We start from the raw sequence: 17,025 nt of genomic DNA on the forward strand, positions 1-17,025 counted from the left end.
GAGCCACAATTTTTTGCGTCACTGTGCAGTCGCATACTATGATTCCAGTAACGCATGCGCATTGAATCTACACACGTGCTTTCCTCTCCATCCGGCGTTTCATCAGGATTAATGACAAAAGCTTGATTTTCATTTTGTAATTCTAGCAAGTGTGATTTAATGCATGTCAATAATTCATGGTGCTCATTCAAAAAGGCTCGCCGGCGATGCGCCTGGCTTTAGACGAATTGAGATTAGTAGTGAATGTATGGATGAAGAGGACATAGCATCATCTGTCATTTACCATTGTGAATAAATTTGTTCTGTTTGAAAAACGAACAACGGTCAATTCATTTGAATATTTTTTAAACAAATATACTGAAATTGCGCTTCAAAATAAGAGATAGAGCTTCAAATTGGGGTTATATGTATAATTTGAAATGGATAGTCAGTATGTACTATTTTACGGAAGTAGTGAAATGCAATTCATTTTGTTTATGTTTAACCCATTAACGACCAAGTTGTAAAAATATTTTTTTAACAAAAGCCATTGGTGTAATTTTGATTATTGGCGTTACAGAAACCCCAATCTTCAAGAATTATTTATGCCATTCTTCCGTTTTTCCAGAAAATGAAAAAAAATCGAGAAATCGCCAAACTAAAACATTGACCAAAACCTACATTTTTGTTCTTGTAGAAGGTAGACTACCCAGCAAACATTAATTCGTATGAGTTTTGCACATGCTAAGTCTCATATATATTGGTACCAAATTACAATAGTACAGAATATCATTCAAAGGATGCATCATGTGTATCTGAAATCGTATAAAATTCCAAAACATGATTTTCCAAATCATTGGATAAAGTCGTAAATCGGTATAACGATCATCCTAGTATCGCGATATACAGTATTATCTACGCACATTCTATTAATTCGATATTGTATTTTCGGGCCAAATCTTCTTCTTCTTCTTCTTCAATGGCACTAACGTTCCTAGAGGAACTTCGCCGTCTCAACGTAGTATTACTTGCGTCATTTTTTATTAGTACTTAGTTGAGATTTCTATGCCAAATAACACGCCTTGCAATGCATTCTGAGTGGCAAGCTCTAGAATACGCGTGATCACAGTGCAAGTCGGAGGAAATTTCTTTGACGAAAAATTCCCCCGACCAGAACGGGAATCGAACCCGAACACCCGGCATGTTAGTTATGACGCTAATCACTCGGCCAAGGGAGCACCGGGCCAAATCACATATCAATTAAAAAAAACATCGTATTTCGTAACATACGGCTTTATATGCGTATAAAATATTTCATATACGTATATCGCCTTTTGCGTCTATATGCAATCATATAACATCCAAATGTGTCTTGGATGTATGTATATCGCCCCCAATTATGGCTATTCATACGATTTAATGTTTGCTGGGTAAGCTATCATTTGATGCCAAAACCTTACCACATGAAAAATTTTCAAAGTTGCTGTTCGATTTTTCGAACGTTTGGCATAAAATGTGTTAATACATGTTATGATTTGAGTATTTACAGGACATATCTTCTACATTTATACAGTATTTACATTTAGTGCGACATGCCGAGGCACCACTCAATGTCGCATTGGAGGCGATTTGGACATGTAATCGAGCATTGTCGATAAGATTGGTACAGTGTCGACGTCTGGTGGCGAATTTTAATGTGGGGCCATAATTTGGGCCCCGAACTCAATGTTTGCAAAAATTTCCAATTAGAGATAAAAATGTCCAATCAAACGAGTCGCATTATAGGTCTGTCCAATTAGCTAAATATCGCATTAAATGTAAATTACTGTAAATCAAACTATCAAGCGCGAAATCACTGATGGACCCCTGATTTATTTTGTAACGTGTGACCTTCAGAAACGCTGCACATTTGAATATAGCCCTGCGCATCCGATTAAAATGTCAAACAATATGACACTTCTCCATCAACCCGAGCCACACTCAAGCATGTTTTGAATTACACCCGGGATTCGAAACTGTAAACACGTGTATTTGATCTTCACAATAAATATTCCAAAGTTCAGGTAAATCTGGGTTCACAATGAAAGTTAAAGCGGACAAAAAGGCGAAGCAGGCCAACCCGAAGCTACACAAGATTAAGCAATCGAAAAATGACATCGCAAAGTCAAAGGAAAAGAAATCGGGTCCGACGGCATCCGCCGCAGCTACTGCGCACTCATTTGCCGTGAAAAAGGTGCTTGCGGTAAAGAAAAAGAATAACAAACAAGGTATTGAGGATGTGGTCCAGACAAACATTCAGAAGGTTCCCAAAAAGAACAAGTTCCAGAAGCAGAAGGAAGTGAAGGTTCTGGAGCAGCCTGCAGAAAATAAAAAAATTGTCGAGAAATCAAAAAAGACGGTATCGGAGCACCAACTACCGGTACATGACGGAAAGAAATCCGAAAAATCGAAAAAGAAAAACAAGGAGGTAAGATTGCTTTCCGAACATCGTTTAGGAATAAAATTATCACATTGATTTAATTCTAGACCAAACCAAATGATGTGAAGCACACAGAAGAAGAGGAAAATGACTTGCCGAAAGTTTTAGCTAGCAGGAAAATTATCATATCTGCTTTGAAAGCTTGCAAGAAAACCATTGACAGTGGATACGAGAAGAAGAATTTATTTGGAGATGATTTAAAGTATGCATTGCAGATTTCCTCAGTTAAGATTCCGGATGTTCCAAGCAGAAATTGTAGGATGTAAGTGCTTTGTGCGATGTACGATTCTTCATTTTGAGATTACTATTTTCGATTATAATTTCAGTCAGCTACCGAACGCAATTTACAAGAAAGGCGATGACATTTGTCTGATAGTGAAAGATTTGGCCCGTGGAAGGAAACAAGACCACGAGGAAACGCTGCTCCACTGGCAGGATAAACTGCGTCAGCTTGGGGTGGATTTTATCTCGCAAATTATTCCGCTACAGCAACTGAAGCAAGAGTATCGACAGTATGAGATGAAGAACAAATTGGCAAACCGCTTTGATCGGTTTTTGGTGGATGCTCGCATCAATGGACACGTTTTTAACTTTCTGGGCAATGCATTCATCAAACGATGCAAAAATCCAACATCGGTCATATTGGATAAGGATGAGAAGATTACGAAAAATCTGAATAAAGTTTTGGGTAGAATCACATACAAGCAGACCAATACCGGCAGAATAACGGAAATTCAGTTCGCCACGCACAAAATGCCAATGGAAGCGGCTGTTGAAAATGCGGAGGCGTTGATGATGTCACTGAAGAGTCAATTTCCCGGTGGATGGCTCAACATCCGGACAATCAATTTGAAGCCAATGACTGATATCCCGGTGACATTCCCCTTGTATGTGAGCAAAGTTGATCCCAACTTGGTGCCGGTACCGAAGATTTCAGGTCCCCGCGAACGATTTGAGAAGGCGAACAGTGAGAAGTTGCTGCAGATCACCAAGAACAAGTATCAGTTCCAGGCGGGTAATCTCGTACGAGTGCCGTTCGAGCAGCGGAAAATATTGAACATCAATCGGCAGGATGTGCCGAAGGATGATGAGGCGGAGAAGAATGGGGAAATTGTAGGGGAACACTCGCGGGAAGATGAAAGCGATGATGATGAGGAAATGGAGCTTCCTCGGGAGCGTGCAAGCGATACCGAGCAGAGCGATCTGGACGATGATGACGATTAAATAATAGTTGTTATCGTTTAGGAGCTAATTAGTTTTTTTAGAGTAAGGTGCTTGTAATTTGTACAATGAATAAAATCGTTCAATTATTTCAACTGTTGTTTATTTCCTGAATTATACTATGATCTTCTGTGTTATTTCCTACACGTGATAATTTGGGCTAATGTCGCCAAGATCCATTTAATGATTCAGCCATACAGTGATGAGCAAAAACAATTCCTTTTGAAATCTAAGTGTTCCAATTGACGCATTTACGTTAGATTTGCAACCAGATGGCGCAGCGAGTAAAATGAGGATGTTTTGTTTTGACGTAGGACTACGTCTTCCATTTCTATACCGGGGTGTAAAATCAAAGTTTCGAAAACGAAAGCGTTACGCCGGAGACCGAGATTTTGAGCGTTAATAGCTCCTAAACAACTGAACGAAATGGTATGATAAACACTTCATTCGAAAGATAAAATGTCTACGCGTTATATACTTGTTACTTTTTGATCCAAAAACTTGTTTCAATAGTCTTAAAATTGCTTTCAAAACAGGCTATTGAAATCACCAATCGGTATATAAGCGAGCGGCGCTCGGAAATCCACTCAGTTCTAATTGAACAGCGATTGGAGCATGTTGTCGCTGTTGTGGTGAAGCTCTTCATTTATCATGAAAGCGCGGATGAACGGTGTCACCAAGAGATTGTTTGTGCACCTGGCCAGAAGGGAATCCATCAGGAGAAGAGTGATGCCACAAACGGTTCCCTGGGAAGACATCGCTACACACACATACACGCGCGGCTATTAACAGGTGGTTATCGAGTTGGCATTAACCACTGGTGGGCTTCCAGTATCGAGGAAAATGTGGAAATATCTAATCGTTACTGAAAATAATCTTCCAGTTCCTCTGGGAATTTTCAAAATATATTCATGTGAAAGAGTTTAATTGAATGTTTTCTATCCATGTAACACTGTGACCAAATATGTTTCAATCAAGTGCTATTAACAGGTGGTTATCGAGTTGGCATTAACCACTGGTGGACTTCCAGTATCGAGGAAAATGTGGAAATATCTAATCGTTACTGAAAATAATCTGCCAGTTCCTTTGGGAATTTTCAAAATATATTCATGTGAAAGAGTTTAATTGAATGTTTTCTATCCATGTAACACTGTGACCAAATATGTTTCAATCAAGTGCTATTAACAGGTGGTTATCGAGTTGGCATTAACCACTGGTGGACTTCCAGTATCGAGGAAAATGTGGAAATATCTAATCGTTACTGAAAATAATCTGCCAGTTCCTCTGGGAATTTTCAAAATATATTCATGTGAAAGAGTTTAATTGAATGTTTTCTATCCATGTAACACTGTGACCAAATACATTTGGTTTTGTGGATTTTCAATCAATCGCAGTTAACAGGACAGCTTCAGAAGATTATTCTTCCCCATCAGTAGGATATTTCCGTATCCAATATTGTATGCGCCCGCAATCGATTATTGCTCAGTCGCCGAAAGTTCCGAGCTCAGAGAGTTCATTCCCCTCTAGTTTGCCTTCCAAATTGCCATCGTAAACCACACCTTCTCTCGATTCAATCACACACAAAAAGCATACTTAAGCGATATTCTGGTGGTGAGACACATTCATTTTTCGTGAGGACATCGACAAGACAACATCGTTGCCTAACGTGCTGGAGGAGGTGGACGGCGAAGGATCGACACATACACGCGCAGAACTCTTTCCGTTAGGATGCCATTCAGCATCGAGAAAGTTCCGGAAAGATCTAATCATTGCTGGAAAATAATCTGCCAGTTCCTTTGGGAATTTTCAAAATATATTCATGTGAAAGAGTTTAATTGAATGTTTTCTATCCATGTTACACTGTGACCAAATATGTTTCAATCAAGTGCTATTAACAGGTGGTTATCGAGTTGGCATTAACCACTGGTGGGCTTCCAGTATCGAGGAAAATGCGGAAATATCTAATCGTTACTGAAAATAATCTGCCAGTTCCTTTGGGAATTTTCAAAATATATTCATGTGAAAGAGTTTAATTGAATGTTTTCTATCCATGTAACACTGTGACCAAATACATTTGGTTTTGTGGATTTTCAATCAATCGCAGTTAACAGGACAGCTTCAGAAGATTATTCTTCCCCATCAGTAGGATATTTCCGTATCCAATATTGTATGCGCCCGCAATCGATTATTGCTCAGTCGCCGAAAGTTCCGAGCTCAGAGAGTTCATTCCCCTCTAGTTTGCCTTCCAAATTGCCATCGTAAACCACACCTTCTCTCGATTCAATCACACACAAAAAGCATACTTAAGCGATATTCTGGTGGTGAGACACATTCATTTTTCGTGAGGACATCGACAAGACAACATCGTTGCCTAACGTGCTGGAGGAGGTGGACGGCGAAGGATCGACACATACACGCGCAGAACTCTTTCCGTTAGGATGCCATTCAGCATCGAGAAAGTTCCGGAAAGATCTAATCATTGCTGGAAAATAATCTGCCAGTTCCTTTGGGAATTTTCAAAATATATTCATGTGACAGAGTTTAATTGAATGTTTTCTATCCATGTTACACTGTGACCAAATATGTTTCAATCAAGTGCTATTAACAGGTGGTTATCGAGTTAGTATTAACCACTGGTGGGCTTCCAGTATCGAGGAAAATGTGGAAATATCTAATCGTTACTGAAAATAATCTGCCAGTTCCTTTGGGAATTTTCAAAATATATTCATGTGAAAGAGTTTAATTGAATGTTTTCTATCCATGTAACACTGTGACCAAATATGTTTCAATCAAGTGCTATTAACAGGTGGTTATCGAGTTGGCATTAACCACTGGTGGACTTCCAGTATCGAGGAAAATGTGGAAATATCTAATCGTTACTGAAAATAATCTGCCAGTTCCTCTGGGAATTTTCAAAATATATTCATGTGAAAGAGTTTAATTGAATGTTTTCTATCCATGTAACACTGTGACCAAATACATTTGGTTTTGTGGATTTTCAATCAATCGCAGTTAACAGGACAGCTTCAGAAGATTATTCTTCCCCATCAGTAGGATATTTCCGTATCCAATATTGTATGCGCCCGCAATCGATTATTGCTCAGTCGCCGAAAGTTCCGAGCTCAGAGAGTTCATTCCCCTCTAGTTTGCCTTCCAAATTGCCATCGTAAACCACACCTTCTCTCGATTCAATCACACACAAAAAGCATACTTAAGCGATATTCTGGTGGTGAGACACATTCATTTTTCGTGAGGACATCGACAAGACAACATCGTTGCCTAACGTGCTGGAGGAGGTGGACGGCGAAGGATCGACACATACACGCGCAGAACTCTTTCCGTTAGGATGCCATTCAGCATCGAGAAAGTTCCGGAAAGATCTAATCATTGCTGGAAAATAATCTGCCAGTTCCTTTGGGAATTTTCAAAATATATTCATGTGACAGAGTTTAATTGAATGTTTTCTATCCATGTTACACTGTGACCAAATATGTTTCAATCAAGTGCTATTAACAGGTGGTTATCGAGTTGGCATTAACCACTGGTGGGCTTCCAGTATCGAGGAAAATGCGGAAATATCTAATCGTTACTGAAAATAATCTGCCAGTTCCTTTGGGAATTTTCAAAATATATTCATGTGAAAGAGTTTAATTGAATGTTTTCTATCCATGTAACACTGTGACCAAATACATTTGTTTTGTGGTTTTTCAATCAATCGCAATTAACAGGATAGCTTCAGAAGATTATTCTTCCCCATCAGTAGGATATTTCCGTATCCAATATTGTATGCGCCCGCAATCGATTATTGCTCAGTCGCCGAAAGTTCCGAGCTCAGAGAGTTCATTCCCCTCTAGTTTGCCTTCCAAATTGCCATCGTAAACCACACCTTCTCTCGATTCAATCACACACCAAAAGCATACTTAAGCGATATTCTAGTGGTGAGACACATTCATTTTTCGTGAGGACATCGACAAGACAACATCGTTGCCTAACGTGCTAGAGGAGGTGGACGGCGAAGGATCGACACATACACGCGCAGAATTCTTTCCGTTTGGATGCCATTCAGCATCGAGAAAGTTCCGGAAAGATCTAATCATTGCTGGGAAATAATCAGCCAGTTCCTCTGGGAATTTAAAAATACATTCATGTGAAAGAGTTTATTTGAATGTTTTCTATTCATGTAACACTGTGACCAAATATTTTCAATCAAGTACTATTAACAGGTGGTTATCGAGTTAGTATTAACCACTGGTGGGCTTCCAGTATCGAGGAAAATGTGGAAATATCTAATCGTTACTGAAAATAATCTGCCAGTTCCTCTGGGAATTTAAAATTACATTCACGTGAAAGAGTTTATTTCAATGTTTTCTATCCATAAAATATCCATATAATACATTTGGGTTTGTGATTTGTCAATCAAGTACAGTTAGCAGGTTAGCTTCTGAAGATTATTCTTCAGAACAAGGTTTTTCGTATCCTATATTGGATGCATAAAACCTTGTGCCTCCAACGTAACGCTCTCGTTTTCGAAGTCTCCCAAATATTCATTTATTCATTCATTCAGAATGGATTTAGATTCAACTTCAAACAAATGATCTCTAAATCAACGATAGTCCTACGTCACCCTTGCGGTTATACCATAGATATAACACACTTCCTGTTTTTTTTGGTATGAAATTCGTTCAAATTTTCTAGAAAAATCAGAATTTATCTTCAAATTTCCCGGTTTCCTGTATTCTTTCCACGCTGAAAAGGTTAGAAAATCATCATTTTACAACGTGCTATGCACATTACGAGAAATAGCTTGTTATAAGTATTGTAACTTTAATTTTTTTCAACTAAGTAAACGATGAATAGGGTGTTTTGCGCTAAAAATACTGCAAATCCTTCCCGTATCGACACCTACATAACCAATGATATCAGCCAATTTGATATGATATCGATTTCATCGCAATTATCTATAGTATCAATAACCGGTATACATCATCAAACTTTAAATTTTCGAAGATTATCTATGACTTTGGTTAAATCGCGTGTTGAAACCATCGAAAATATACAAAGCCCTAACTTTCTTACCATATACTGACGATATTCAATGGCTGAAATGAAACTAAATTGAAATAAAATTAATAATCACCACCGAATCTTGCTTTTCAGTGCGTAAAAAAACACACACCCTCACTTTTATGGTTCTGAGCTCTAATGTAGATGTCGCATGAGTCGATCCAGCTTTGCGTAATACCAGGGACAGACATACAGCTGTACTTGCGTTGTACGTGTACAGCGTTTTACAGGTACCATCATACCATGACAGACATACTTTGGTTGTACATTGTACCGTATGTCAAACTGACAATCAGATATTTTTCCAATTTCCATCACATATTTCAATGAAAAAGGTTTTTATTTAGTGTCTAAACTATCAAACACAACAAAAAAGTTTCCAATCTGAGTTATTAACTTAAAAGAAAGTCAATGAAAAGAACGTTTATCAAGTGATTTGATTCTGCTTGTTAATGCTACCCACCACTAACCGTCTATGGCGCTGCGCACAGTACAACTGTAGCCATGTACAGCGGTAAAACAGGTCGGTACAGGTACAGCGATTGTACCGAGTTGCTTGCATGGTTCTAGCGCTGTACATGGTGACAGACATACAATTTTCGAAGTACAACGCAAGTACAGCTGTATGTCTGTCATGAGTATAAATTCGTCAATTGATACTATTGGCGATCTAACGTACAAATCTACACCTAGGCGGCGTTGCGGTGAAAGTGATGATGGTTTTAAATTTTGCCATGTGAGCTTATGGAAGGTTTGTAGTTCTTTCCATAAATTACAATGTTATAATCATAAAAGATTATTTGATGCGATGAGTTTATAAGAAATTTAATTCTGCGCAATTTTATATATAACATGTTATTTTTTTACCTCTTTCAGTAGTGAAAACTTTAAAAATGTTGACAATGGTTGAATTAAAGAAGGAAATTCGAGAGCACAATCAAACACAAGTAGAAAAATGCACGATTCCTGCATGTGAGAACTACCTTGGAAAGCCCGGAAGTAATATATACGTGATTTGTTTTTGAGTTTTAAGTTACATTAGCATCATTTTCTTAGTTCAAAAACAAAATCCAGCCTCACCGATCGTTTACGTTTTGCGTTAGATCGCCAATGGATAATTGACGAATTTACGTTGGATTTATAACCAGATGGCGCAACGAGTAAAATGAGGATGTTTTGTTTTTTTGGTATGAAATTCATTCAAATTTTCTAGAAAAATCAGAATTTATCTTCAAATTTCCCGGTTTCACGTATTCTTTCCACGCTAAAAAGGTTAGAAAATCATCATTTTACAATGTGCTATGTACATTACAAGGAATGACTTGTTATAAGTATTGTAACTTTAATTTTTTTCAACTAAGTAAACGATGCTGCTCTCGAATTTCCTTCTTTAATTCAACCATAGTCAACATTTTTATAGTTTTCACTACTGAAACAGGTAAATGAATAACATGTTATATATAAAATTGCGCAGAATTAAATTTCTTACAAACTCATCGCAATCAAATAATCTTTTATGATTATAACATTGTAATTTATGGAAAGAACTACCATAAGCTCACATGGCAAAACTTAAAACCACCATCACTTTCACCGCAGCGCCGCCTAGGTGTAGATTTATACGTTAGATCGCCAATCAAAAAGTATGTACATGCTACCTTGGCTACCATGACTGTTGATAGATCACAGTAGCCATGCCAGAAGCAGGAGTGACATGCTTTTAGATTTATGCTTATTCTAGTTTTACCTTCCAACTAATAAAGACATGAAATCCTCAAGCTCTCATAATTTATTTGACTACTGAGAAGGTAACATTTTTGGCGACGAGGTTGAAGCCTGAAGATTCTTCCGAGATGACCACCGAATATGGAACTCAAGCCGGATCCGAAGCTGGAGCAAGTGGAGGAGAAATTCCGTTGTCCGTTGTGATGCAGCAAATGGCCGAGCAAAACAGCCGTTTGATGAAGTTACTGGAACAGTTCACCGGTAACCAAGCAACGTCAACACAGCAAAACGCTCCAGAGAAAATTCTCGAATCCCTTGCGACCAACCTTAAGGAGTTTCACTTCGATCCGGAAAACGGGTTGACTTTCGATCGCTGGTTTTCTAAGTACGAGGATCTATTCAGGCAGGATGGCAGAAGCTTGGACGATGCCGCGAAGGTTAGACTTTTGCTGCGGAGTCTCAGTATTCCAGTGCACGAGAAATTCCTCAACTACCTGCTGCCGTCCCACCCACGCGATTTCACCTTCGACGAAGTTGTAGACGAGATGAAGCAGATTTTTGGTCAGCATAAATCTCTGTTCAGCAAGCGCTACGACTGCCTCAATATTGAGAAGAACGAAGCCGACGATTTCGTAACGTATGCTGGAATCGTCAACCGTCAATGTGAGGATTTTGAACTTCAGAAGCTCACCGTGGATCAGTTCAAGAGCCTGGTGTTCATCTGCGGTTTCAAGTCATCGAAGGACACCGACGTCAGGACCCGACTTCTGTCGAAGCTCGAGTCCGATCAAGCTGAAACCATCAACCTGGCAGGACTGGTCACCGAGTGCCAACGACTTTCGAATCTTAAACACGACACGGCGTTGGTCGAGAAGAAACCGACATCTTCAGCGGTCCAGGCAGTTCGGGAGTCAAAGAAGCAGCCGAACAACCAGATGAAGTCATCAGCAGACATCAAGACACCTCCATCACCATGTTGGCAATGCGGCGCAATGCACTTTGTGAAGGACTGCAAATTTTCGAAGCACACCTGCAAACAGTGCGGGAAAGTGGGCCATAAAGACGGCTACTGTGGTTGTTTTTCCAAGTCATCAACTACGGAGTCGAAAGCTGGTTCCAAGAAGAAGAAGCCTTTCAACACGAAGGTTATTCAAATCGTGAAGCAGGTTCGTAGCCGTAGAAGGTTCATCACCGTCAATTTCAACGGAAAATCGGCCGAGCTCCAATTGGACTGTGGTTCCGACATCACCGTTATCAGCACACACACGTGGAAAATGATTGGCTCACCGTCATCAACGGTGACTAGCGTAGAAGCATCAACGGCATCTGGGGAACCACTCGAATTAGTTGGCGAATTCACGTGCCCTGTTACTATCGGGAAAACTACGATGGCATCGGTCTGCTACATCACATCAGTTGAAGATCTGAACGTCATCGGACTGGACTGGTTGGACGCGTTTGACTTATGGTCGAAGCCACTTGCTGCCAACTGCAAACAGGTGAATCTTTCCAATTTTTCGCCTTCCTCTGATCAGCACTTCCTTAAGCAATATCCTGAAGTTTTTCAGGATGGTTTGGGCCACTGCATGAAGACAAAAATTTCACTGTCTCTGAAGCCGGATGCTCAACCCGTTTTCCGACCAAAGCGACCGGTGCCTTTTCATGCCATCCAAAAGGTAGAAGAGGAGCTGGATCGACTCGAGCGGTTGGACATCATCTCTCCGGTCGATTTTTCGGACTGGGCAGCACCCATCGTCGTTGTCAAGAAACCGGGGGGAAAAGTGCGTGTATGTGCCGATTACTCGACTGGGCTCAACGCAGCACTGGAGACCAACAACCACCCTCTTCCTACCCCGGAGGAGATCTTCAGCAAGCTATCCGGCAGTCAAGTCTTCAGCATCATCGACCTGTCGGATGCCTACCTTCAGGTGGAGGTCGATGACGAATCCAAGAAGCTGTTGACGATTAACACCCACCGTGGGTTATTCCGTTTCAACCGATTGGCTCCAGGGGTCAAGTCAGCACCCGGTGCATTCCAGCAGCTAATGGCGAAAATGGTTTCGGGTCTACGTGGTGTGGAAGTTTTCCTCGACGATATTCTGGTGCACAGCAAGACTCTCGTGATCATAACCGAATCATCCACATGCTTTTCAACCGTCTTCGTGACTATGGATTCCGTCTACGTGTGGAGAAGTGCCGATTCCACCAGGATCAAATCAAGTACCTTGGACATATCGTTTCTGCTAAAGGTATCCAACCCGATCCAGCCAAGATTGCAGCCATTTCGGAAATGCCCGCACCAACCGACGTTCCCACCTTGCGCTCGTTCTTGGGTGCAGTCAACTTTTACGGCAAATTCGTCCGCGAGATGCACCAACTACGCCATCCGTTAGACAACCTTCTGAAAAAGGATACGAAGTTCGATTGGAGTAAGGAGTGTCAGCACGCTTTCCAAAACATCAAAAAAGTGCTACAATCTGGTCTGTTGCTCACCCACTACAATCCAGAGCAAGAGATTATCGTGGCAGGAGATGCGTCAAAAACTGGCATTGGTGCAGTTATTCTTCATCGTTTTCCGAACGGCATCATCAAGGCTGTGTCACATGCTTCGAGATCGCTGACTGTAGCAGAGCAGAACTATAGCCAAATCGAAAAAGAAGCGTTGGCATTGGTTTTTGCTTGCACGAAGTTCCATCGTTTGCTGTGGGGTCGCCGGTTCACGCTTCAAACGGACCATCAACCATTGCTGAGAATTTTCGGATCCAAAAAGGGCATTCCTGTACATACCGCAAATCGGCTCCAACGATGGGCCCTGACACTTTTGGGATACGATTTCAACATCGAATACGTATCAACTCAAGATTTCGGTTACGCTGACGTACTTTCCCGGCTTATCAACAACCATCCGAAACCCGACGAAGAAGCAGTCATCGCTATGGTTCGAGTCGAAGATGACGTTAGTTCCTGTTTCCATGACTCTATTCAAGATCTTCCAGTCACCCACAAGAGCCTGAAGATCGCCACTAAGAAGGATAACGTGCTCCAGAAGTTCCCAAAAGCCTGCAGAAAAGGATCCTCAAGCAAATTCACCAAGGACATCCTGGCATCGAACGGGCAAAAGCTATCGCTCGTGGAATCGTTTTCTGGCCGACAATAGATGAAGACATCACCAACTACGTTCGTAGATGCCCAAGCTGTGCGAATGCTGCAAAATCTCCACCACATGCTCAACCACAACCGTGGCCTCGAGCTGAAGGACCCTGGCAACGACTCCACATCGATTTCGCTGGACCTGTGGATGGAGAATACTATTTAATTGTGGTGGATTCTTTCTCAAAGTGGCCGGAAATACTGCAAACTCGTTACCCGACTACTTCCACAACGACTACATTTCTTCGAGAATGCTTCGCAAGATTTGGAATTTCTACAGTCATTGTGTCGGACAATGGAAGCCAGTTCACCAGTGCTGAATTCCGTGATTTCTGCGAAGAATTTGGGATCGTCCATTTCCGTACAGCTCCGTATCATCCACAATCAAACGGGCAAGCGGAGAGGTTTGTGGACACCTTGAAGAGATCGCTGAAGAAAATTGTCGACGGAGGAGAGAAGTCAACCCTTACTGCGCTTCAAACGTTCCTGTACGTCTACAGATCCACTCCATCAGCGGTTCTGAGTGGACAATCTCCAGCCGAGGTAATGCTTGGACGCAAGATGAGGACAACTTTGGACCTGTTATGACCGTCACCCAAACCAGAATTTCACCCGCAACATCAACCAGTCAAGCGAAGTTTCCTAGCTGGTGCTCGAGTTTATGCCAAAGTCTACTCTGCAAACGATAAGTGGAAGTGGATGCCCGGTATTGTGCTCGAAGCTATTGGCAACGTCAACTACAACATATTATTGGACTGCCAAGTTGGTCGACGCAAAGTGCTACGTTCGCACATTGATCAACTCCGAACGGGAATGGAAGAAGTTGCTCCTGCACCAGCACCATTATCTATCTTGATTGACGACTTTGGACTTACTCCAGCTGAACCAACACCTCAGCTGGACAGAACCCAATCTTCGATCCAGAACGATCAACCAACACCTAATGAAGTCCTAAACTTGGATCAACCAACATCTGATGAGGAGCACGTTGAGTCAGCCGAGGTTCTTGATCTTCAAGATACGTTGTCGAGTGAAGGAGATGAAACTCTACTGTCAATGGATGTTCCCCAGCCGATTCTGACATCGACACCTTTGCAACGTCCCGTGCGATCAACCCGGCCACCAATCAAGTTTCAACATTACCACTGCTACCAAATTAGAGGGGGAGATGCTACCTTGGCTACCATGACTGTTGATAGATCACAGTAGCCATGCCAGAAGCAGGAGTGACATGCTTTTAGATTTATGCTTATTCTAGTTTTACCTTCCAACTAATAAAGACATGAAATCCTCAAGCTCTCATAATTTATTTGACTACTGAGAAGGTAACAGTACAGTAATCATTCAGTACCTGAACCAGAAAGAAAGCCAAATTGTCGACATTTGCCTCTTTACTGGAACGGCGTGTAAAACATCAAATCAAGACGGGTCTATGGTACTAGGTGAGGCCGTTTCGTCACTAAGTTGGTTAGGGGAGCGGTATATGAAAACAGTACGGAAGAAAGCAGAAAGGGAATTATTTGCTTGAAGCGTGAAAGAGACAGACTGATCAGGAACGAGCTTCGGAACCAGCGTATTGTGTTTTGTTTACAAACAAAACACAGTAGACTTCCAAGATGGCTGAAGAGTGGTTTTAGCAAGTTGGCCCACCTTAGGATATACTTCTACGCGCCTTGCATCAAATAAAACCGAGGGGAATTTCAATGAATTATTTGATTCGCGTTGATCGTTAAATTGGATAAACAAAAGGTCTCCACTGGAGGTTTTGCATTGATTGCGACAACAGGTATGATATATAAAGTTAAGAACCTGTGCTCCTTTATTCACGCTTGCTCAACACCTCTATACTCGCGCATAGGTCTGTGAGACCGAGAAATCAATAATTCGTTAATTTCTCAGAAAATATCAACACTACGACTTTGCGATTCTCTCTAGCTTTGTGTCAAAAAAGTGACACACGTCCCCTTCGTACCAACACATGCGATACGCTAAACGATGACGAATTACGAATAAATTCATCATCGTTTAGCGTATCGTATGTGTTGGTACGAAGGGGACGTGTGTCACTTTTTTAACACTTTCGGTCTGAGACACCGACGCAAGTGTAGAGGTAACTTTTTTGGACAAGTGAATTTTTTCCTATTTTAGAATATTGTTCAATGAAATGTATGAATTAATGTTAATTGCATGTAATATTTATTGAATATAATGCATAAGATCATTACCGGACCACTTTTACTTGATTTTAGTCCTTTTTGTCATCGGATTGATCGGATTCATATATTATTCGTTATAATATTCATACGTGAAAAAACAATACAAATGTTTGACTTTCGTATAGTTATTCGCTAAATACAATTCCCAGCAAACATTAAATCGTATAATTTTGCACGTGCCAAGTCTTACAAGAAATCCGAATAAATCATAATCGCATATAATATTAATCAAAGTATGTATCGTGTATATTTGAAATCGCATAAAATGTAAAAACTCGATTTTATATACCATTATCAAATTAAGTCGCAATTCGGTATAATAAACATCAATTTTATGATGTACATTGTCGTAAAATATATTTAATCCGCATCATGTGCGTATATTACGCTGATGCAGTTTGTGTGTCGTATAAGCGTATAATTTGAATCGATTCAGTACTTTAGTAAATCGTGTTGCATGCTGAAGAAAAGCATGAAACAGTAAATCATATTAGCTCCTAATAAAGAACATATTACATCATATTGAAATGTCAATGAAATGCTGATGCACTCGAAAGTTTTAACCGGTGTTGAATTAAATTTCAGATAGCCGCGCGAGAGGTGGATGATAATCCAGACGACCGGAGTTCGAACCCACATCGGAGCAGTTTTCACCAAACATCAATCTGTGGCATTTTAAACATTCATATTCCACTCCCAACACAAGTCAATCAAACAATTATTATTTCTACGAACATAAATACTCATATATAAAAATGGCGATTCGTGAGGTTGTAATAAACATTTCACGAAAATATTTTGCGTCATTTGTTTTTCTCTATGTCTGTAATAAATCGTATATAAGTATGGCAAAAGTTGTATTTGGTGCTTTGACAATTCATGAATATATTCATATTAGATCGCAATTCAATTCCAACATAATCGCTATTATAGCCGGTCAAAGTTGCATATTCATCCAAACAAATTCGGTAAGCATTAATTTTGAGTTTGTTTCAATTTTCTATTACATGTTTTTATTAATAGGAATAATAGCCTTATTAATAGTTACTATTTGTTTTAAATACACCGATGTTAATATCATCGCGCTGTTCAAATCGTCTAAATCTTGTAATGTATTGCTAGTTTCGGATCGTTCAACACACCCGCCACATTGTCACTCAAACGAATTAACAGTATAGTATCCAATTTCTG

The 17,025-nt window shown here is 40.4% G+C and overlaps 1 protein-coding gene and 1 pseudogene across 1 annotated transcript; both read left to right on the forward strand.

Annotated features, from left to right (window-relative positions):
* Positions 1-1,949: 1,949 nt before the first annotated feature.
* LOC129768118 (ribosomal L1 domain-containing protein CG13096) lies at positions 1,950-3,774 on the forward strand. Its single transcript, XM_055769550.1, has 3 exons — positions 1,950-2,446; positions 2,506-2,720; positions 2,785-3,774. The coding sequence occupies exons 1-3, from the start codon at positions 2,060-2,062 to the stop codon at positions 3,680-3,682; spliced, it is 1,500 nt and encodes a 499-aa protein (XP_055625525.1). The 5' UTR covers positions 1,950-2,059; the 3' UTR covers positions 3,683-3,774.
* A 6,822-nt stretch (positions 3,775-10,596) lies between these two features.
* On the forward strand, positions 10,597-14,827 carry LOC129767130 (uncharacterized protein K02A2.6-like; annotated as a pseudogene).
* Positions 14,828-17,025: the final 2,198 nt, after the last annotated feature.

Source organism: Toxorhynchites rutilus, chromosome 2, assembly GCF_029784135.1.
Source record: "Toxorhynchites rutilus septentrionalis strain SRP chromosome 2, ASM2978413v1, whole genome shotgun sequence".
Classification (NCBI taxonomy): domain Eukaryota; kingdom Metazoa; phylum Arthropoda; class Insecta; order Diptera; family Culicidae; genus Toxorhynchites; species Toxorhynchites rutilus.